At 42.4% G+C, this 25,283-nt stretch overlaps 1 protein-coding gene across 1 annotated transcript in view; it reads right to left on the reverse strand.

Moving 5' to 3' along the window:
- Positions 1 to 8,473: 8,473 nt before the first annotated feature.
- LAPTM4B (lysosomal protein transmembrane 4 beta) overlaps positions 8,474 to 25,283 on the reverse strand; it is a 130,825-nt gene continuing 114,015 nt past the window's right edge. Inside the window, exon 7 of the mRNA XM_088442621.1 lies at positions 8,474 to 9,633. Coding sequence (XP_088298747.1) covers positions 9,559 to 9,633 — 75 coding nt within the window. The 3' untranslated portion in view covers positions 8,474 to 9,558. The remainder of the gene's footprint in view (positions 9,634 to 25,283) is intronic.

Raw genomic sequence — 25,283 nt, forward strand, 5'->3', positions numbered from 1 at the left:
TTGCAAAGTGACGTCAAGGCAGCCGCTTGCTCGGCAAGGTATAAGCACGCCCACTATGTCTTGGCGAGCGATCACTTTGTGTTTATAGACGCCCACCAGCCTGTCTTTAGCCATCCACTAGCGTACGTCATCTTCAGAAAGTATATGCAACCATCGGTACATCGGGTTCTATCGGATCTGACCGCAGCGCTTGAGGTTGACTGTACCCTACCGCAAGCACTGTGAGCATTTCAGTGTATTATTCAACCAGGTGACATGTACTATGATGCTGCCTGTTAATTATGCACGCTCTAGAAACAGCGTGAAAACACTCTGGCACGCCTGTGTCCGCAACTACACTCCCCCGTTACTACTGCCCTGCCCGTTACCACCCATAAATGGCGTCTCCTGCCACTCATTCCACTGGGCTGTCTTTGCAGGGCGAGCGAGCAAAATCCGATCGCTCGTACTAGTTTGCGCACGCGCACTGCGAACAACATGCATGTGCACATTAGCGAACATCATCTGCAGCGAGCGGCCGCTTGCTAGCGAGTGGGTCTGAATCAGGTCCTAAGTACCATCAGCTGGAGGTTATTCTGCAACAGCTGATCAGAAGTAGCTAGAACTAGATCGTGCTGCTGAAAGCTGTCATCATTGCGTATATTTGCACCTACCTTTTACGCCAGAGGTTCCCAACGCCATTACAGTCGAGGTTTTAAGGATATCCATCCTTAAGCACAGGTGACTTAATTAGTACCTCAGTCAATTTGATTTAACCATCTGTGCTCAAGCATGGATATTCTTAAAACATGGACTGTAATGGCGGCATTTGGGAACCTCTACTTTAATCTCTTGCAAGAAATACACCTCCTCACAGGCAGGGACGGACTGGGGCTCCAGGTCAGCCCTGGCATTAATGTCTGTGCGCGCCCTCGTGTAAAGAGGCATGGCCTCGCCACATGGGGGTGTGAGCTTGCCGCATGCCCCTGTCCCTCAGTATCCCGGCCAAGCCGTGTGCCGGGAGGCAGAGCTGCTCGGCCAGGTTTCAGTCCGGACCGGCCCATCAGCCCTTTTGACATCTGCATCCACATTCCAATACAGTCGTATTTACTGTATGGGGTCATGCCCTTAATGTACTAATTGTATGCTTGTTGTTAGCTCCTTTCATCCCATATTAAGTTAAGTATTATATATGTTTATTTTAATGAATTGTACATAGTCTGCTGAAACTTCTAACAAATTATGTTGCAGTATCTTTATGCCGACCATTTATGTTTATATCATAGAGAGGGTTTTATTTCTGCTGCTCTTGCACATGACACAAAACTGCTCTGTGTTTATAATTGTGCCCAGTGCTGTGCTGAGCTATGCCATATTAAAGGGCAACAGAAAGAGTCACCTCTTCCTGGATTACAGTTTTAGGAAAAAACCTAGGGGAGCTAATATATAAAAAGCAGCACATTTAGGCCCTCATTCAGAGTAGACCCACTCGCGAGCGGCTGTCCGCTCGCAAGTGGGTCGATGGTCTGCACTGCGCATGCGCACGACGGAGGGAGCTCCATCGTGCGCATGCGCGAGACGCGACGAGCGAAGGACTTTCCTTCGCTCGGAGTGTCTCATCAAAGGGGGCGTGCTGTCGATGTTGACTGACAGCACGCCCCCTTTGGTGGGCGTGCCGGGGACGTGCCTGCCAGACGGAGGCGTTCCCAAGGGAACGCCTACCGTCTGAAGCCGGCCCCACTGACATCACTAGTGATGTCAGTGGGAGTGATTTTGGCTCTGATAGAGCCAAAATCACTCCTGGCCTTGCGGTTGAGAAACTCAACTGCAGGCTTTTGCTCGCAGTTTCGATGGTCGCGATGGTCAAGACCATCGCGACCATCATCCTGCACGTTCGTATATGCTGTGGGTGGTGACCCACAGCTATACGAGCGTCCAGGTGAACGCTCCATATTAATGGAGGTGGGCCCTGATTCAGAGCGAGCGCTCTGGTCAGAGCGTCCGGCTCTGAATCAGGGCCTTAGTAGTAGCTGTGAGAAGACATTTACCAAATAATATAATAAAGTGTGAAACCAAAAATCCCCATTAATAAGAATGTGGAGAAAAACATAGAATGTGAGTGTGACTGCAGGGAATAGAGGCAAGAACACAGCGAGGACAATGAATAACGCTGCTTTACGCTTCAGAATGAAAAATCATATCTACTTTATTCATAAAGATTTTATGACAGGTATTTTTAAATACATTAAATATGAATCACAATAGGACAAAAACAGCAGTAGATACATGCGGGGTGGCCAGGTGATCTCTGACTAGTTATTAGTACTGTAAGGTTAGTTTAGTTCTTAGGGAAGGTTCAACAAAGTGTCTATTAGGTCTAATGCATGTATCCCCTTATCTGTATATTGTCTGATTATTATTCCGTTTGGTTTTATTACAGTAACCAAAACGTTATAAAGGAAAGTACTGTACAAATGTTTCTAGCATTTTAAGCCAATCGTGAGGCAACAAGTGCAAATTTGCATAGAATAATTAATTACTGATATAACAACACTGAATGTATATTTAGTTCACTATGTTTTCGTATATAGGTAATTATATAATTAATAAAATACGGTACATACAAGTACACAAATTTTGTTTTGCTTTCATGCACCTGTAGCCTGCATGTAGCCTAGGCAGGTATTTTGTGGGGGTTTAATGTAAATGAATGTACTGCAGTCCATCCTTATTAAACACAAAACTGTCTCATGGATATTAGTCAGATTGTATAATTCTTAACCACTTAACTGACGGATTCTTTCTCCAAAAACCGCTCCGAAATTGTCGCTTTATTTTATGATTGAATTAGGTCAGGAACAGCTTATTAAAACTTATCCAACACAATTTTGTAAAAAAAAAATGCTGTATACCATAAAAATGGCAATTTTTATGGTATATACTAGTACTGATGGCCATCGATAGAAACATCGATTGTGACCACAGCTGCTGATGTTTCTTTAACATCGGTTGGGGGCTGCCATCTATATACGTGTATGTATATATATATATATATATATATATATATATTATAGCCAGGGCTCTGATTTACTCATGGGGTGGGGCTTTCCACAATGGGGGAGAGGCTGCTGATAGCGGGGGTGGAGTGAGGGAAGGACAGCGCTGAAGCGCTGATAGCGCTACCTTCCCTGCCCGGCGTCTGCTGCTAGCCGGAGTTGGAGGGAGAGGAGTACAGCGCTGTTAGCGCTGTCTTCTCTGCCCTGTCAGCAGCCGCTGCTGCTATGCAGAATAGGGAGAGAAGGACAGCGCTATCAGTGCTGCCTTCTCTGTCCTGTCCTCTCGGCAGCCGTCGGGGGAGGGGGTGGGTGCGCCGGCACTGGGCTGGCCGATCACTGCAGTGATCGGCCCACGGCGAGGGGCAAAGTGTGCAGAGGGAACATAAGGTCCCTCTGTGATTGGCGGCTGCTAGAAAATGATTTTCCAGCAGCCGCCCACAGTGCTTTTCTGACTGGTCGTATCAGATATGACCATGTCAGGGAAAGCCCAGTCTGGTATGGTCGTATCAGATATGACCATGCCAGGCAAGTGGTTAATGGCCTATTTATCAATGGAGACTCTAGCAAGCCGATGAAAAAAATCATTTATTGCCGAAATGTAACAAAATTATATGGGTCTGAGCAGTAAAGGGGGGGTATCCACATAGCGATTTTTATGAACAATTGAACGATAACATTCATTTGATCGTTCAATCATTTGCAAATCATTTGCAAAAGTGTCTAAAACGACCAGCGATGCGTGTTCCCGCTGGTCGTTTAGACATCTATCATCCTTCCAACATGCTGGTCAACCTGACGGTATAGTCAGGTTCAGCATGTTTCCAGATGATTGATGACCCTGCACTGAACGACTGCTCGTTCAGTGCAGGCTCCTCACACGACTGACAAACGACTGAACGATTACAATGTCCTAATCGTGCAGTCGTTTTCAGATCTTGTAGTGGATGGGCACCTTAAGGGTTCATTCAAGCCTCTGTATATCTGCTGAATATTCAGCCTATCCATTCACAAAACCCTCATGCCTTATAGACGTTACCAGCTCCCACTATTCATATGCTACCTTTTTTAAAACACTGATTAAGCTCACAAAATAGCTGCCTCCATCGCAAGTGGGCCAACTGTCCCTAGTTCGGCATCAAACTTTCCTCGTAAAATTTATTCAAATGTGGACCGCTGAGCATCTGTGGGGAAGGTAACGGATAGCGACTTATTTATAACTAGATGAATAACACAAATGTATTTAACAATACAATAAAGTCTTCCCTCACATACTTGTATACTTATTATATAGTTACTGGTGATGATAACATCTGCTGTCTCAGAACAGGTGTTTTATTTAAATCCCTGAATTGGAACTGTTCATATAGAAAACATGAAGGTTAAATCCATTATTCCATCTTCCTCTGCCTTTTACGAAAATTAATGTGTCATTGAGTATTTTCTCTACCTTTAAACGTATCCATAGATTTAAAACACTGTCTAAAGTGGCACTAATGATAGGACAAAAATCTCACATTATATATAACACAGCAATTTCTTTGGGTTTGCTTCAAATTCACTGGAAATGACCTTGTCTGTGGAATTTACCAATCTACAGTCTGTTACGGCCATCTTTATTATGCCGGAAACCTGTAACCCAATTGTACAAACATCGTCTTGTAAACCACCCAAAATGATGGAAGATAAAGAAGTGCCACCTTCCTAATAAATGACTTTTTTATCTACAGGCTACAATAGGCATTGGCCAGATTAAGTATAAGAACATCATTTATTTGAGGTACAGTATTTGCCTCAATAATACGTAGGCTTTGATATATATGTTAATGCTACTAAGGTGCAAATGTGTCCATCATGTTTATTTTGATATAAAAAATGCGATCGTTGAATGACATGGTTATCATAATGTCCCCTGAATCTAGAGGCGTATCTATAATGGGTGCAGGCTGTGCGGGGAACACAGGGCCCCTGGGTCCAGGGGGCCCCGCACCGCACACCCTGCACCCATAATATTACTTACCTCTCTGGAGTCCCACGTCGGCACTGGCGTCTGGCGCTGTAAAACAACTGGACAATGGCCACGGCGGCTATTTTCCCGTCGTTTGCACATGCACAGTACAGGGAAAATAGCCGTCGTGCCCATTTTCCCGGTGACCTGCGCATACACTATAGACTCTGGGCACACTCTAGTGCCCAGAGTCTATAACTCCGGAGCTGGCCGCGCATAGCTCAGTGCGCTGCCGGCCGCCGGGCGGAGAGGAGGGGGCCCGTGTCGGAGGCTGCACACGGGCCCCCTCCTCTCTAGAAACGCCCCATATCAGCATAATCTCCATCTTCCACTTTGTAAGACCGGTTACTATTACAGAAATGTTCTACTGAAGATAGGTAAATACTTATTCTCTCAAATGACGTCTGACTTACTAAATTCCTTTCTCTCAGGAAACACTAAATCACCCATCTATTAGGCCTCTATGTTAGAGATGTGCGGTTCGGTTTGCTGAAAACCCCCTGAACTTTAGGGTTCCGAGTCGCACAGAGTTCCAGCTCGGATCACTTTTGGAGTCCTGGCTCAGGTCTTCCTGTAAGTTTGGAACTTCGGATTTAAAAACGAATTTTGGTATTTAGATTGCATGTAAACAGGTCCAAATTACATGATTTTATATGTTTTTATCCATTTGGAAAAAAAATAAAAATAACCAAATCTGAACCAAAACATTTGAGGGTGGTTTTGGCAAAACCAAAACATTTGGGTCCACGCACATCTCTACTATATATCGCTTATTAGACATTTATCCCTCGCTGTCTTTTTAGCATTTACCTTACAGACACACGGAGATGGTCTTGTCTTAGGGGCGTGTTATGGGAATGTCACGGGGTATGTCGCTGAAAGCGGTTACGAACACAGATGCTTAGCTGCTCACATAGAAAGCTATACTCAGACGGGGAATCTGGGCCTGCTATAGGGCTGATGCAAGTTAGGAAAGTGTGACTGATAGTGCCTCTAAGGACACACTTATCAAAAACAGCAGGGAAGAGAGAAAATAGTGGAATAGAAAAGAGAAGAGCAACTTCCCCACTTTGTCTCTCTCTGGGGCCTATTTATCACAATCTGCATCTCAGATGTGAATGGGATGTGATAAATTTGCCCAATATCGCAAAGCAATATTTGAATACATTACAAGGATGTACTAAATATCGCATGCAGGGACAGATTTAGTGAGAAAAAAATACACTAACAGTGTGAATGCTCCTGTGCCGCAGACTCTAGCGGTCGGACGCTCCAGCCGGCACAGGGCTGTGCAGCATGACGTGAGGACAGAGGTCACGCTGCACAGTCCTGCGTCCGCCCACCCAGTGCACACAGCCGGAGCCTGTGGATCGGAGAGCCAGGCAGCAGTGACTCCCGCCGCCCGGCTCCCTCCCCAGTCACCGCTAGGGAGGCCAATCCCGAATTCCGACCATTTTTAGGCCAAAATCCCAGGATTGGCCTTCCTACATGGCTCCCTCCCGGTATTTTTTAGTAATTTAGTCAAATTGGAGCAGATCGCATTTCCCATTACAAGTTTGGGAAATGCGATCTGATTACTAAATGAATGCGAATATAAGGGCTTGGAGTAGTTTTTTACGAAAACTTCCAAAAGCCCTTTGACACATTTAAGTGATAATAAAATAATGTTTTCACATTCTTTTAGTAAAAAGGAAGGTGGGAGGGGGGAGAAAGCCAGATAAGGGATAGCACAGAAGGACAGAGAAGAGAGAAGAGGGGGGCAGTCACAAAAAGGAAGAGGGGGGATACAGTGAAATGAGATGCAAGGGAGAGGGGAGGGGGACAGAATAGACAGAGGAAATAGAGGAAAAGGAAACCAATAATTAGATAAGAAAAGCGCAGAAACAGTAACAAAAGGGGGACATGGGGAGTAATATGTGGCAAGAATAGGAAAGACGGGATGAATAGAGGGGGACATGGGAGAAATAGGGGGAGATGGGAAGAATAGGGGAGGAATAGGGGGAGATGGGAAGAATAGGAAAGACAGGATGAATAGAGGGGGACATGGGAGAAATAGGGGGAGATGGGAAGAATAGGGCAAAGAATAGGGGGAGATGGGAAGAATAGGGCAAAGGATATGGGGAGATGGGAAGAATAGGGCAAATAATAGGGGGAGATGGGAAGAATAGGGGGAGGAATAGGGGGAGATGGGAAGAATAGGGGGAGGAATAGTGGGAATAATAGGGAAAGAGAGATGGAAAGGTGGAGGAAAAAACCTGCACAATAACTAGCGACATGGTAAATTACGGGTCCAAAATACTTGCATTAAAATAATATTAGGTTACATTTTCCTTTATGGGGTCATATTCAATTAGTCTGCGAAAAGCCGTTATCGAAGATACTTTATAGCCGATGACATCATTTTCGCATTTCTCACTTATCACCGTATTCAATTTTCCCGACTTTTCACCGGTGCGGAAAGTCAGTGGTTCGAACCCAGCGATAAAGTATCACCTATGAATAGGTGTCGAAAAAAAAGTGCAGAATTGGGGTTTTGGGGTACAAACCTTCAAAAACCACCCTGCACCCCATGGACAAACCCACAAAGGTAATCTGTGTCAACATTTTTTTTTTTTTAAAGTTCCACAGGACACCCCAAAAACAGTACTTTCGTTTTGGGGGGCGAAAAAAAAAAGTTGGGGGACACACTTTAAAACTAGCGAAATAGACTCAGGGGGTCCCCAAGTATGCCCCACTTGTTTTTCTGTTTGCAGGTGCTTACAGCGGTGGATATTTGACTTTTTCAAAATCTTCACATTAGCAAGTTTAAAACATGTTAGTACCCATTTTCATGTACCCCAAATTTGATGGGACTACTTTTCCCCAAAAAAGTTGCTAAATGCTATTCTTCACCACTTTCCCAAAGACACTAAATAGCACCTATTGAGTCCATTTAAAGACCCCAAATACCTTTTGCAGGGCTAATCAGGGGTACCCATAGTGAACCTCCATGTTAGAGCATCTTTTGGGGGGTGTCAGGCTGATTTCCCCAAAATCTTTGCACTTTTCGCTGATTACCTTTTCGCCGTGTCCCGATTTTGCCGATTTGCAATTGAATACGAGGATACGCGGGGACGAGCGCGATACTTTATTGCAGCCAAAACCTCCGTTGACGGCGAAAAGTCCGGCAACTGACTTTTCGCTTCTAATTGAATATGCCCCATAGTCTCATTGGATAAGATTTACTACTAATGTTCATTATGTTTGTGCAAAACAGTGCAATAATATGTTATTATTAATATCTCTAATACACAAGTTAATAATTTATATAGTTTGCATAATCTTTTTGTAAATAAATAATACATATTTCATGATAATTTGCTACTGATTTAAAACATATATGTGGCAAATATACAAATAATAACAGTAAAATAAGTTCTGGCTTATTTACAATAGTGTAATAATATAGTAATAATAATAGAATATGTAATAAGTGTATGTCCTTTTTATAGGTAACATATGTACATTGCCAATATTTTGGTATAGCCATACAGTTGATTGGTTAAACAAAAACAACATATATACTGCATGAAAAAAAAAATTATCACTAGATGATTATATTAATTCCCTAAAAGATACATAACTTGGACAAGACAAAAAGTTCACTGAGGATAATTTTCCAGTAATAAAGTGGCCTAATTTTAATCAGCAATAATGATACTAATTGAGGGGAAAAAAAGAGAGATTAGTAAGTCTATGTTTTTTTGTCCTGTATTATATTAAGTTTGGGTTTCCTTACTCGAACATGCAAAAAAGTTAGATTTTTTTTTTTAACTGAACATGCGATTTCCAACTTTAGCGTGCAACGTTGATTTAAATGACGCCGTAACGCTCACAAGTACAGTATATTTTGTGAGATAAAACACCAATAATATTAAAGAGTATATTTTACGGATGTTTACAATACAAAGAGCCATGTTGAACCGTGCACCTTAATTCATTTTTAGAATTCCTAGTTACACTATACAATGGTTCTAGAGCTATACATTGTCTAAATATTGTTAAAGTGAATAAACAACAGAGGACTTTGAGCTACTGTATTTACAATATCAACATTAATTTAATGCATCATTCCTCTATTAAAAAGCAGAGAGATCAGGATAAGTGCTGTTTGGGGTATAATTAGTGGGGCAAGGTATGTAGATCGCACTAAACACTTTGCAGATACACACGTTTCAATAAGTTTCACAAAACAAAGCCAAGGGAACACACTGGGTGAGATGCACTGGGCTCCTCTAATGATTCTGACAACTTGACCCGGCACTATAGGTCGCTGACTTATAGAAGATCAATTTGTCTTACTTGTGAGCGGAACTTAGTGCAGCTACACCATATGATGCTAACTAACGAGATATTTGGTAGTGCTGCTGTTCAGTAGGGTATAACCTGTGAGTTAAATGTACTATTGCCCCAGTGCCTCGGCCATGTATAAAGCTGCTGCTTGAAGATTCATTCTGATGCTGAGTGAAGTATGTTTCATCAGGCTGACACGTAAGGTGGGGGTGGCTCTTTAGCCGATCCACTCCCGCTGTCTTCGTAGTGTGGTAGAAGAACCTGCAGAGATAAAAATAACTTTGTCAATGCAAATGAAGGATTTCGGAGATCAGCTAAATTTAAGTCTATGTGCTGTGTGGGTAAGTTATTCTATATAATAAAATCAATGGCTGATAAAAAATGTCATCACGCTGAGTACAGTCTCCTTGTGTTCCTCCTCCATAGTCCTGGTCATCACCATGCTCCAGTACCTGAGCTTATTCCTTGAGTTCTAATCACGTTTTACTCTGCTGCCTACTCTCCATCTGCTTCTGTGTCTGCACATGCACAGAAACTATATGAAGCCTACTAATCTCCAGATCCCGAGTTCCACCACTGAGCCACCAGCACCACGGTCAGGATCACAAAACACCATAGTCCTGGCAGACACATTATGAAGATGTTTCAAGGTGGTATAGATGCCCCAGTGTCTTGAACAAAATGTTTTCGGGTCTTCCTAATATATGTTGGAGATGTAACGGTAACTCAGGTTCTCCCTCAGATATCTGGTGATCTTGCCGTTCTCTGTCTTCCATTTGGAACCAAATTATTCAAATCTCTAAAAAGATTGTGGGAGAGGAGATACCTGTTGGTCCAGAGTTTTCGATTCTGACCATTATTCCTTGGGCCATTTTTATTTCGATATAAAAAAATCTCTCGTAAGTCATATGAATAGCACAGCCAAGGCGGTTAAATCAGTCAAATGGAGATCAACGTCTCCCCCCTCCTTTAAGGACTGGTTAATTCATCTTGATATGTATATGACTATGGAAGAGCTTTCTTAGACTGCTACAGACCGCCTTTCTACATTCATTATCACCTGGTTCTATTGGTTAGAATTTAGGGAATCTGACAAATACAAAACCTTATACCCCTTTCACATCGCAATATAGTTTTGAACCCGGGTCCGACCCGCGTCAGGGCCTTTCACATTGCCTTAATAACCCGGGTTATCGCAGATTTGGTGCCTTTTAACTCAACCCAGGTTGCCCATGTTAAAACAGTGTGATGTAATTAGGATTTTATTGGCTCACAATTATGATGACATTTTCAGTAAAGAAAAAGGAGGGGCTGGGGAATGCTTGCAGTGCAGCAATCATGGCCGACAGAGCACATGTCCCAGATGCAGCCCACATTTTGCTGATGTTGCGATAAGTTATCACCTCCTTGACAGTGCCAGTTATCTGTTTACATATTTCTTCCTCACCCCTGATCCGCAGCAACTCCATTACTTCTTCATCACTTCAGTTTGCCATGATTCCTCCAGTGAAAGTAAAGTACAGTATAGTACACTGTGATGTCTGTATATAGCTTATTATTAGCTGCCTTTTCCCCAAAGTGTGCAGTGCAGGAGAGTAATGTAAATACAGAGACATGTGCTCTGTGTGCAGGCTGGTCAGCTGACTGGAAAAAGCCAATCAGCACTATTTTCTCAGACCCGGGTCGAATATCCCGGGTCTGTACCATTTAAGAGCCAAATAACCCGGATCCGACCTGTGTTTAACCCTCCTTTTAACCCGGGTTGAAATATCGGGTCGGTCGACCAGGGTTATTAATTTTGGTGCATTTAAAAATCATGTCGACCCGGCAACAACCCGGGAATAACCCGGGTTATTTTGGCAATGTGAAAGGGGTATTAATGGCCTGTCCAGCTTAACCCCGTTATACATACAGTAGCTCTAGCTTAAGATTTGCCTATTCTGATTGGTGACCTGAATGACCCATGCCCTCCTCTCCCTTTTGTTTTCCATTCTTTTTCCTCTCCTCCCTGTATTTGTTTTTGTTGTGTTGTTACTACATTTGGATGCATTTGCACAATCTGTGCTCTGGATTTTATATTTGCGCAAACTGTTTTAATGTATTTGTCTTGTGCATCTTTAAATAAAGGAATATATATATATATATATATATATATATATATATATATATATATATATGATCTCCAAACAAAATGAGGGTGCACTCACCAGACTTCATAGATATCAAAAAGATTTGTTTTATTTACGTCATCTTAAAAATACAGCCATAGTACAGCCATCCATCGACGTTTCGGTCCCATGCTTGGACCTTTGTCAAGATGCAAGTACATAAGTACATACAACACTGAACATATAAATACACACACTAATTACATAATTAATGCAATTACATTGATCCAACACCTCTCTCTTAAAACACCTGCGTGGTACCTGTTACATGTATAATCAACAAACTGACCGGCTGTAAGGGGACTTAGAAGATAAATCCAATGAACACATCTTATAATACACATATTAAATAAACTTCCAAAGCAAACCCACCGATTGTTATGTAATCTGGTCAGACACGGAGCTCCCGCGTGCGTTTCAAACCCTGCTCCTTCCTTCTCGTGGAACGCACACATCCTGGTTACCTAAGCGCTGTAACCAGGAAGTGGGCATGAGCATGTGACTCACCTCGAGTCATACTGATTAACGCTAGCAACAATATATTGATTATATGTCATCAATAAGGTTTTTTGTGCCCATTAGATTTGCATGTAGTTTCTATAATGTGATGTGTGCAGATATGACCTATTACCATCTGTGTCTGTTCAATATGTGTGCTATTTTTGCACATATTAGTTTACTAATGTGTTTGCACAGTGTTATAACATAGTTATTAAGTTTTTTGTTTATATATATCCATGGCAACAAGGGGGCGTGATTTTGTCAGATGATTCAGCGGCGTTTCTAGCTATTGTTGCTAGCGTTAATCAGTATGACTCGAGGTGAGTCACATGCTCATGCCCACTTCCTGGTTACAGCGCTACAGCGCTTAGGTAACCAGGATGTGTGCGTTCCACGAGAAGGAAGGAGCAGGGTTTGAAACGCACGCGGGAGCTCCGTGTCTGACCAGATTACATAACAATCGGTGGGTTTGCTTTGGATGTTTATTTAATATGTGTATTATAAGATGTGTTCATTGGATTTATCATCTAAGTCCCCTTACAGCCGGTCAGTTTGCTGATTATACATGTAACAGGTACCACGCAGGTGTTTTAAGAGGGAGGTGTTGGATCAATGTAATTACATTAATTATGTAATTAGTGTGTGTATTTATATGTTCAGTGTTGTATGTACTTGCATCTTGACAAAGGTCCAAGCATGGGACCGAAACGTCGATGGATGGCTGTACTATGGCTGTATTTTTAAGATGACGTAAATAAAACAAATCTTTTTGATATCTATGGAGTCTGGTGAGTGCATCCTCATTTTGTTTGGAGATTGTCTTTGATAAGGTATTTACCTTGTTTGGGTCAGCTACCCCAGCATTGGATTCAGATTTAATGTGGACAATTTGTGTTTTTTATATATATATATATATATATATATATATAAAATTTCATCACTTTGACATGTAATGAGTTGCTATGAACTCTTGGCCTCCAACCAGTGTCGGAGATACACAGGAGAGACTGAGGGTGCATTGATATAGAGACAGTGGGGGAGTTAGAAGGAGAGGTGGGGAAGTGGAGAGAAGGTGTTGTGCAAACCCAATGTAACAGGAGACAGTATAACAATCAAGGATTTCATCAGGTGACACTATAGACATAATTTATTAACAAAATGTCAGTGTGGACTTCAGTATGATGAATGAAAAGAAGAAGTTACAAATCAGATAACGATTTGGATGCTTTCGGGGGGACTGAAGCAGAGTTGTTGGCAAAATAGGTGTAAAGTGAAAAAGAAAACAAGCTCACACAAAAATAGAATATTTCCACCCATGTACACACCTGGAGAAGAAACCAACTCCGTATCCGCAATGGATGCACCTGGTATGTGTCAAGTTCTTATCATTTGCATGTATTTACCCCAGCCTTCAAGCAGGTGCATAAGATAGGCCATTCAACAGGTGCATAAGATAGGCCATTCAACAGGTGCATAAGATAGGCCATTCAATAGGTGCATAAGATAGGCCATTCAACAGGTGCATAAGATAGGCCATTCAACAGGTGCATAAGATAGGCCATTCAACAGGTGCATAAGATAGGCCATTCAACAGGTGCATAAGACAGGCCATTCAATAGGTGCATAAGACAGGCCATTCAACAGGTGCATAAGATAGGCCATTCAACAGGTACATAACATAGGCCATTCAACAGGTGCATAAGATAGGCCATTCAACAGGTGCATAAGATAGGCCATTCAACAGGTGCATAAGACAGGCCATTCAATAGGTGCATAAGATAGGCCATTCAATAGGTGCATAAGATAGGCCATTCAACAGGTGCATAAGATAGGTCATTCAACAGGTGCATAAGATAGGCCATTCAATAGGTGCATAAGATAGGCCATTCAATAGGTGCATAAGATAGGCCATTCAACAGGTGCATAAGATAGGCCATTCAACAGGTGCATAAGATAGGCCATTCAACAGGTACATAACATAGGCCATTCAACAGGTGCATAAGATAGGCCATTCAACAGGTGCATAAGATAGGCCATTCAATAGGTGCATAAGATAGGCCATTCAACAGGTGCATAAGATAGGCCATTCAACAGGTGCATATATAATATAATATGTTTCTGCAGGTCTGCATCAATTGCATATTACAGGATCACTCCTTTTCTGTACATGGCCTATGTCAGACCAACATTTCCCTCCCTGTTATGCTTCTCATTTGTAAGAGGTGAAAGTGCACATCACACATACATGTGCATTCTCTTTGTGAGCATGTGCAGAGCAATTTCCCTCTGCATCAGCCTCCCCATGTACTGTATACTTCAATAACATAAAAAATACTGAACCCAAGATGTCATATAATTCTTAAGTCACTTTGGACGTATCATGACATTGAGGTCTCCTGATGAAATCACAGTGACAAAAAGGGATGTAGTCAGCATCGCGTCTAATTACCGGCGCCAGAATCCCGACAGCGACGGGATCCAGGCTCCAGTATCCCGACCGCCGGCATCCCAAAGGTAAGTATTGGGGGTTAGAGGAGGGTTAGGCACTAGGGGAGGGTTAGGTTTAGGGTGTGGGGAGGGGGAGGTTAGGTTTAGGCAATAGGGGGGAGGTTTAGAGTAGGGTTTAGGGTTAGTGGTAGTATACTTATGAATTTTCACTGTCGAGATGCCACTATTGATATTCTGACCAACAACATCCCGACCGCAGGTCACTCATGCCCATCCCAACAAAACTTTGATGCTTTTGTGAATGACTAGTTTTTCTATGGTATTTAGGACTGATTATAATGGAGATAGATGGATGAGGGGAAGGACAGAGTGGAGGAGGTTGCAGCAGTCAAGGTGGGAGATAATGAGAGCGTCTATAAGGTTAGCTTGGTTAAGTCCTGTGCTAGAAAGTGTGTACTGTCTTGATGTTTCAAACGAGGTGGCGACATGACATTACTAGGCACTGGGGATAAAGAGTAAAGCTGCTTGGAGTGTCAGTGATGTCACCAAATCAGTGGGAATCAGGGGGAATAGTGGATTGAGAAGAGTATGATGTTGTATACATGAACATGACTAGGGGTTTACACTAGGGAGGGGGTAATGACGCTGGAAGGGGGGAAGGTGATGAGCTTCGTTATGAACATGTTGAGCTATAAGTAGCATTGGGACATCTAAGTGGAGATAGTGAAGAGGCAGTTTGGAAGCATGGGATAAGAGTGAAAGAGCCATGTGAGAGAAGGACAGGAGAGGTACATTTGGGTGTCATCTAAGCTAGATATGGAAGCCGAAGGAGAGTATTTGTTCACTAAGATGTATAAAGAGAGAAAGCAGATGACTATGAACAAAGTCTTGAGGGAGCCCAACTAATGAAGTGGAGGGTAGGAGGTGTCAGAAGTAAAGACACTGAAGGACAGTTAAAAAAGTAGCTGCTGAACCAGTGCTGTGAAGGCCGAGTGAGCGAAGCTGTGCAAGAGAAGAGGGTGGTAGACTGTATTGAAAGTGGCAAAAAGGCCAAGGACAATGAGTAGGGAGAATTGACCTCTGAAAGTTGCTGAGAGCAGAGGACTGGTCACTTTAGCAGCCACGGTAAGAGTGAAGCAAGAAGAACCAATTGCAGAGATGCAAGGATGGAGTTAGAGGAGCTGATTTAGACTGTTGTACACAAGCTGCTCAACTAGTAGTGCCAGAACCAGATTTTAACTTTTTGCTCCACCCAGGGACACTTTTCCTGTGTCTTCCCCCACTTACAACGAAGCGCCCGGGAAGTCTACGCCACCCTCCAGGTACCTCCCAGAAACGCCAACTAAAACACACAGACCCTACATCTGATTCTGTACTCCCTCTCTGAGCTGTGACAATTGGGACGCATCGGCCAACTGCGTGCGGCATAGACACTACGTCAACTCAAATTTAGGCCCTGCATCCACTGTGTCCCATTTACTCCAACCTCTGCCTGTTTTCCTGAAAAGTCATTAGGAGAGTCAGTCGCTTCTGTCTATGGGCACGTAGATGCATTTCCAGCACTGTATGTAATAAAGGGTTTTTTTTGTGTGTCACCTCTCTTGAGTTAGAACAAGAAAATCTGCTCTGTTGTTTGAAATCTACACATATCGTGACTAACGTGGAAATTATAAGGGAAGAGCTGCAGCTGTTTCCTTTAAAACATTTTTACCATTGCGGCGATTTTCCAGACACTCTCTACATATTCAGTTTCTAAAATATCTCTGATGCACAAGTTCATTTGTCACTAGCCAGCGATGATCGGTGAAAAGATGTCAGACTTGTGTGGAATATTACAGTGTATTTAGTAGGATACTCTTGGATTACAATTTCCTTTTTTCCTGGGTAACTGTGTGATATATCTGTAAGTATCTGCTATTAGATATGAAAATAGGAAAAGTTTATTAACTGGTTCGTTAAATATTTGTGCAAGCAAATTCCTCAGAGACGCTGACTTATTTAAAATGCTCATATTCATCTTTCAGTAACTGGATAATTATGTGCAATTGCAAGACAGGCCTCAACAGGGCATGGACTACAATGTATCAGTTCTTGCCGACTGTCCAAGAAGTTCCGCAAGACTTACGGATATGGGGGAGAGCCTCCCGGCTCTCGATGAACTGTGCAAACCCCCCGAAGGGTTGACTGTGAAGTGGGATGGATGCGGATGATGATATGATGATTCACTATGAATTACGTCATCATCCCCAGCGTTACATAGCCAGTAATGGTGCACTGGGCCGACACATCCTGTCATGGTGCTCACAATATTACAATATCACAGAATAGCACAGGGGGAGCAGGAAGTTCTTGGCTGGGCACAACCTATGGAAGTGCCATCTGCCTTTCTTGCTGAAAAAGGGTACCATCGGGGCAGCAACTGTGCCATCCCCTAAGCCTTGCACCTTGGGAGGCGGCACTGGTCACACATCCTTCGTTATGGCCCTGGGCTGGATAAAGCCAACAAGGCAATGGTACAGGCCAGGGCCGTAACTAGGGTGGTGCGATCTGTGCCGTGGCACAGGGCACCGCAGGACAGGGGGCGCTGTTTGGGCCTGTCAATTTTCTATTTACTATCATTCTCACTTGTAGCTTCCTCTTATTTTATCCCTAGCATCTTCTTGCCTCCCCTATCTCTTTCCAGGCCCTTCCAAATGAGGCCATGCCCCTTTTTCAGGTATGTTATGTCCCAATTTGAAATATGGGGGGGCGCAAATGCTATTTCTGGCCATAGGGCACCAAAAAGTCTAGTTACAGCTCTGGTACAGGCAGTATCCATAAGAAGTGACAACAGGAAGAGAATTTAGTTAGACCCCATGCTTTCTTTCTATGGAAAAGGTACCGGTACTCAGGAAAAAGTTGCCCACTTAAATTTACAAATTGATAGAAGATTTACAGCAGCTCCCACACTCTATTAAATGTGTATGTAGATAATTCTTTATTAGTTTCGGAAATTATCTCACTGATTTCCTTTCTCTGGAACAAATTATAAGAATTACAAATTTATGAGACCCCCCCCCCAAAAAAAAAAGCACTGGTTGGACCACACCTGAAGTGTTATGTCGCTCTCTAACAGGTCCTTATGGTGACAATGGCCCTTTCCGCTTCACTGAGAGAGCCACCATCCCCCATACACACAGGGACAACTGTAGTCAGAGCAAGACTCCAAGGAAAGCAGGTCAAGTACATGTAATTATTAACCTTATTGGGGAGAGAGTATAAGAACTGTTATGAAATATTTTACCTCTGATTGAGAAGTAATTTAGAAATAAACATTAAAGTGAACCTTTCAATGCTATTGGCAGTCAAATACAATTAAACTTCTGTCTAATATCCTTCCTCCCTCTTACTTTTTCTCCCTCTCTCTCTTTCTCTCTCTCTCTCTTCCTCTATCTCGTGATGAGGGATTCTTTAAACCTATTTCTATTAGTTTTAAAATTAATTTAAGTGAATAAAAATGTAAAAGTAAAAGCCATGTACAAAAAACAAAATGGAATCATAATAATTAATAAAAGATATATGATCCAAGTTTTTCTGAATACAGCTTCTGTTGCACACTGGACATGAAAGCTGAAAGAACTTTTATCTTTCACTGTATGGAGAACAATTTTCCTTTACCTCACTGAACATTTCTCTTTGGGGCCAGACAGTCAGAGCGTGGTACTGTCTGCAGGCAGTGGTCCTTCCACCTAAGTTGCTAATGTTGTCCTTGGAGAGAGAGTGTGTAGGAATCAATAGCTGGAATGTGTGTTAGTAAGTGAACCACTGCTCCAGGTTCACAGAGTCTTATTCCCGTGTCCTGTGTACAGAACAGCCCACGGAGGTCAGTGGGTGACTCACTTCTCATGACTACGTCAGACTTCACAACCAGTCTGCAAAGGTGCAATTACTGCTCCTCACAGTAGCCTGCTAATTGGAATTTACCTCTCTGTTACCTTTCATAGTAGTACCAAGTAAAAAACACACACAGTATCAATACTGGAGGAGCGCTGATATGGGGTGAGGTTTCTATATTGGAAGCAGCTGTATAGAGAGGTTAGTCAGACCTCTAAGATAAATATACAAAAAATACACAACTCACAGCGCTAATCTGACATTTACACAAAAATATAATTTAATAACATGTAAACATGTACCAATAAAATCAATATAGACACAATTAAAGATGCATCATCCAATCCACCATATAAAAATGTTCCATGGGTGCTTATAGGTTGAATAGAATTCCAAGAGTGTTTGTACTCAATTGTTTAGGATAAATCCAGACAAAATAATTACCAAGTCCAAGACAGATACTATCTGTCCCTGTGCCAAGACACCAAGTAATGGAGGGAAAGAAACTTGCTGTAAGAAACTGCAGCGAAAACATTCACTATGAAGAACAAACAAAAACCATGCAAAATAAATTTCTCTCTAAAGGATATACTAAAGATATTGTAGAAAAAGCGGAACAGGAAGTAAATAACATCAATAGATCGGATACATTGATTAAAAAACATAAAGAAAAGGAGGATATCTCGGAATGGGCGTTTCTATCCAACTTTGGAAGTAATTATAAGGAGCAAGAAAAAATTATAAAAAAGCATTGGCATCTGCTATTAAGAGACCCAATTTTGAAGGATATTCTACCTAAACATCCAAGGTTCATATATAGGAGAGGGAGCAATCTTAAAAATCAGTTGGTACGTAGTAGTTTGCAGTTTGAACCATTCAATCCAGTGAGATCGAAGGGCTTTCACCGATGCGGTACTTGCATTGCGTGTAGAACCATCCCCTCACAAGAGTCTAAAATCACTGGATTTACTACAAAAAGTTTTAAATATGAAATTAAAGATTTTATAACATGCCATACAACAAATGTTGTATACCTTATAAAATGTTCTTGTGGTTTAATCTAATTTTATTAGGTAGAACAGGGAGAGCTCTGAAAACACGGATAGCGGAGCATATCCGTAATATTAAAAAAAGGTTTAACCACACACACTTTATCAGAACATTTTTAAAAAAATCATAGGTGTTCTACCTGTAATATTGTGAAATTTATAGGTATACAACATGTTAAATCCAATTGGAGAGATCGAGATGTGGACGGAAACCTGGCTAGGTGTGAAATGCAGTGGATTTTTAAATTATTATTATTATTACCAGTTATTTATATAGCGCACACATATTCCGCAGTGCTATACAGAGAATATTTGTCCATTCACATCAGTCCCTGCCCCAGTGGAGCTTACACTCTATATTCCCTACCACATGCTCACACACACAAAGTTTTGTTGGGAGCCAAGTAACCTACCAGTATATTTTTGGAGTGTGGGAGGAAACTGGAGTACCCGGAGGAAACCCACGCAAGCACAGGGAGAATATACAAACTCCACACAGTTAGGGCTGTGTTGAGAATTGAACCCATGACCTCAGTGCTGTGAGGCAGTAAGGCTAACCATTAAACCGTCTGTGCTGTCCCATTTGTCAGGGACCCGCACCCAGTATCCCTGACGTGGGGGTGCACCTCTGCTATAGACAAGAGAGCCGTAATACAAATACCTTACTTATGAAACTGCCACCAACGATGGAAACGATTTAAAGAGGCCACCGGTCCTCTATTTTCCGAATAATTGCACAGGCTCAGCAACAAGGTTCCCACGCAGTTAATCTTTTGCTTAACCTCTCCACAACTGCGCAGACTCGGCGTCCCAGATGACCACACAGTTCGCTGAGACCAACCCTCTGCTTCCCGTACTTAACAATAAGTGTAGCATCCCCCTAGTGGACTAATAGTCTCTTCAAAGACTAGGTTTCGGAGCATATATGAAATAAACTAATAAAGAATACTTTATTTACAGAAAAAGGAGTACAATGCTTAACAAAGAATGTTACAAAGAAAAGAATGGTTACCAAGTTACTTACAGTACATGTATAGCAATATTAAATAAAAATGGTAGAGATTGACTTACAGAAAACATGCAGCGTTAGAAACATGCAGCGTTCTGCCCAGGAGGAATGGTAAGAAATGCAACGAATGCAGGTTAAACTTCAATGCGGCATTGATCCCCCAGTTTTGACACAGAACACAGGACTTCAATCCCTTTTATCAGAAGAGCATCACACCTGGGGTGATGTCGTACCCGTCCGCTCGGATTTGTGGATTAGATAATTGGAGGACAGGAACTTCCCAGCTAAGTTTAAACCCCTTTAAACTTATAACAGAATAAGCCTAATAACTTCCCCTGTGGATGTATTACGTACAATATGGGGTGTTCATTGTACTGGTCCTTATTTCATCTGTTATAAAAGTGTAAATATGATGTGGTTGTCATAGTGTATTCTTGAGATATCTCATATCTTCAAAACTGTATGTCTCAGCGATCTGGGAATTGCACCCAACCTGGATATGGGGTCCTGTTATATGTATATGTAAATGAAAGAGTAAGATGCCTGAAGGCCTTAATTCAGATTTTGAATTTAAATGGTTTTTAAGTTGATGAATTTTTATTAATTCATTTTTGTATATATTTATGAACATTTTAAGATTGTAATTCTATTTATTTATGAATTGTTAAGTGTTTATCTGTTTGATCCACCTTTACTATGCATTAGGGGTGAGCGGGTTTGGATTTCTGAAATCCGAACCCCCCCCGAGCCCCCCCGATCCGAGTCAGGCTCGACTTTTCCCGCCTGACTCGGATCTGAAATCGAGGCAAAACGTCATCATCCCGCCTTCCGAGTCTCGCGGGTTTTGGATCCTATATAAGGTACCCGCGTCGGCGCCATTTTCTCACTCGGCTGTGGACAGTGAAGAGGGAGGGTGGGAGTTAGGGCTGTGTAGTGTAGTGTAGTGTAGTGCTGCTGTTGTCCACTACTTCAAAGTCCATAGGGGCTGGCTGTGTTGTGCTGTGCTGCTGTTGTTAATAGGGGCTGTGTCCACTACTTCAAAGTCCATAGGGGCTGGCTGGACTGTGTTGTGCAGTCAGTTCTCCATAGGGGCTGTGTCCACTCCAAAGTCCTGTGCAGTGTCCCAGTCCTAAAGGGGTGCTGTAGTGTTGTCCAGGGGGTGCTCTGTCCATCAGGGGTGCTCCCCCCAAGTGCTAAAAAAATAATATATTTTCTGTGTTTGTGAATTGTGTGCGCAGTAGCCGCACGTGCATCAACAAAGTAGTGCCAAGCGTGCGCCTGTGTCATAAGTAAAGGGCCGGCTGGCTTGACCGTTAAAGGGTGCTGTAACCCCCGAAAGTACACTCCAGTCCAAACCAAAAAAAAAATTATTTTCTGTGTTTGTGAATTGTGTGCGCAGTAGCCGCACGTGCATCAACAAAGTAGTGCCAAGCGTGCGCCTGTGTCATAAGTAAAGGGCCGGCTGGCTTGACCATTAAAGGGTGCTGTAACCCCCGAAAGTACACTCCAGTCCAAACCAAAAAAAAAATTATTTTCTGTGTTTGTGAATTGTGTGCGCAGTAGCCGCACGTGCATCAACAAAGTAGTGCCAAGCGTGCGCCTGTGTCATAAGTAAAGGGCCGGCTGGCTTGACCGTTAAAGGGTGCTGTAACCCCCAAAGTACACTCCAGTCCAAACCAAAAAAAAAATTAATTTTCTGTGTTTGTGAATTGTGTGCGCAGTAGCCGCACGTGCATCAACAAAGTAGTGCCAAGCGTGCGCCTGTGTCATAAGTAAAGGGCCGGCTGGCTTGACCGTTAAAGGGTGGTGTAACCCACAAAGTGCACTACTCTCCAGCAAAAATAAAAAAATATTTTCTGTGTTTGTGTGCGCTTTAGCCGCACGTATATATCAATATAACATAAATGGTGGACCAAACTTTCTCCGATAAAAATAAAATAGGGAAAGATCAAGAACCACTTCCTCCTAGTGCTGTTGCTGCTGCTGGGAGTTGTTCATCATCCCAGAGAGGAAGTAGGAACATCACTACTTTTACTAAACAATTGACCCTCCAACAGTCCCTAGCGATGAGGATGAAGTACGACAGCAGTCATCCTGAAGCAAAACGTATAACTGAGGCCTTGACTGCTATGTTGGTGTTAGACGTGCGTCCGGTATCCGCCATTAGTGCAGTGGGATTTAGACAATTGATGGAGGTAGTGTGTCCTCGGTTCCAAATCCCGTCTAGATTCCACCTGCATCCTCAAAGCAGCAGGGACAAGCGTGCGTCTGTCTGTTAAAGGGTGTTGTAACTCTCAAAGTGCTCCAAAAAATAATTTATTTTTTTTAATGTGTTTGTGACTTGTGTGCGATGTAGCCGCACTTGCATCCTCAAAGCAGCAGCGACAAGCGTGCGTCTGTCTGTTAAAGGGTGGTGACACCCTCAAAGTGTGCTACACAAACAATAAAAATATTCTTCTTCTTTTTTCTGTCTTTGTGAATTGTGTGGGCTGTAGCCGCACCTGCATCCTTAAAGCAGCAGCGACAAGCGTGCGTCTGTCTGTTAAAGGGTGGTGACACCCTCAAAGTGTGCTACACAAACAATTAAAATATTGTTCTTTTTTTTTCTGTCACAACACTGAAGAGGGTGAGGACGACATCTTGCCTCCGTAGAGCCAGTTTGTGCAGGGACAGATTAATTGCCAGCTTGTTTTGTGGGGGCCCAAACGAACCAATCATTTCAGCCACAGTCGTGTGGCAGACCCTGGCGCTGAAATGTTTGGTTTGTTAAAGTGTGCATGTCCTGTTTATACAACATAAGGGTGGGTGGGAGGGCCCAAGGACAATTCCATCTTGCACCTCTTTTTTTTCTTTGCATTATGTATAGTTTGGGGCCTAGTTTTTCAAACTGCCATCCTGTCTGCCACTGCAGTGCCACTCCTAGATGGACCACGTGTTTGTGCCGCCCACTCGTATCTTTTAGCATAGTCATCCAGCTACCTCGGTGCAACCTTTTGGACATAAAAACACTATTGTGAGGTGTGAGGTGTTCAGAATAGACTGGAAATGAGTGGAAATTAAGGTTATTGAGGTTAATAATAGCATAGGAGCAGAAAAACCCACAAATTCTGTGATTTTAGCTGTTTTTATGCTTTTTTTCAAAAAAATACAGATCCAAAACACAAAACCCAGAACCCAAAACACGGAAGGGTGGTTTTGGCAAAACCAATCCAGATCCAAAACACGAAGAAAGATCCAGATCCAAAACCAAAACACGAAAAGTGGCCGGTGCACACCCCTACTATGCATATGCACTTTATAGATTCATCCAGCCAGATATCTAAGAATTGATCTTAAGGGGAATTGTCCCACCGCAGGTTTTATGCATCCCACCTGCTTAAATTGAAGCATTATTATTATCATCATTATTTACACTTTGTATTTTATGTCTGTATCGCCTTGGATCTGATGCCCCATTTCTAATATACTGATTTCTGAAATCTGGTTATTATAGAAAATGTCTGGCAACCCGTAGCCAGTCAGGTACTAAATGCGCACCTACTGTACCAATAGTTCCTTTCTGACAGGAACAAGCAATATGCAAAGCTCACATTTACATGATCATGAGAACGTGCACACAATGAACCAAGTATGCACTGTATAGATAAAAAATTAGGTATTCTCATTAACTAAAGCGCACCCAATTCTCAAGGGAGAAAATCCTATATAACCTACCTGTCATTTCGTATTAATGATTTACAATGTGTGTGTATACTTGGTGTACACATTACATACAGGGTTTCTGCCCTGCATCCCGTACCATTTAACTTTAGATTTGGCTGTGGAACGCTCATGACACGCAGAACTTCGTGGTCTGCGTCTCAGTGGCCACGTGATTCCCGGAAGCCCCGGAATGCATATGAAACACCATGTATCTTCAGATTTGGAAGTGGAATGCTTATGACATGCAGGACTTCCTGGTCCGCGTCTTACTGGTCATGTGATTTCCGGAAGCCCTGGAACGCATGTGAAACGCAGGATTTCCGGTCCGCATCTATGCCCTAGCCTGTTTCAACCCCAGTCTATGCCCCCTCATTATAGATCCTTTATTGGACGCAATATATGGAAGGGATATCTATGAACACATATGATTAAAGGTAATTTTTTGCTTTTTCCTTTCATGTACTGTAGACACGATTTCATTACATAATTTCCTGTCAGGAAGGATAAATAGCACCATCAACCCATTGTCTCACTACACCTTGATAAAGATCCTGTGGAGATCGAAACGGCGTTGGTGCTGAGACTAGTAGGCATTAAGGACAGTCACAGAGACCAGGACCTTTGATCTGGAGGATATACAGTGAGTCCGATACTTATTTTAAGTCTGGACCTTATACTTGTTTTTGGACTTCTTGTTTCCTCTGACTTGGATATTTGGGACCTTGTTGATTGTAGCTAGTGCTTTTTTAATCATTTTTGGACTAAAGTAACTTTTAAAATTTATACAATTTCAACAATTGAGTATGTGGATTATATTGGATTAAAGAGACCACCAGATTAAGAAATCTAAAGACACCTTTATATGTGGATCCCCGCTTCTTTACTACACGAGTTGGGGTACGCTATTTGGAAAGATACCTTTATATATATTTCCACTCTTAAATTTATGTGAGTTTATGGCACGCCCAGCTCCTTCAATAGTAGTGGTGAGGTTCTATCTTTTGGATTTTCTTCAGTTGCTAGTCTACACTGCTCCATTTCTACACGGGAATAATTCTCTAACAATTTGCCTAAAGATTTGTTGCTGTACTTCACAAATTGCTTTTTTCGGTTTTTGTATATTTTCATATCCTGCCTATTTGGAGTTGACCTTTATGAGGG

The sequence above is a fragment of the Taudactylus pleione genome, unplaced genomic scaffold (genome assembly GCF_031769625.1).
Source record: "Taudactylus pleione unplaced genomic scaffold, aTauple2 ptg000314l, whole genome shotgun sequence".
NCBI lineage: Eukaryota > Metazoa > Chordata > Amphibia > Anura > Myobatrachidae > Taudactylus > Taudactylus pleione.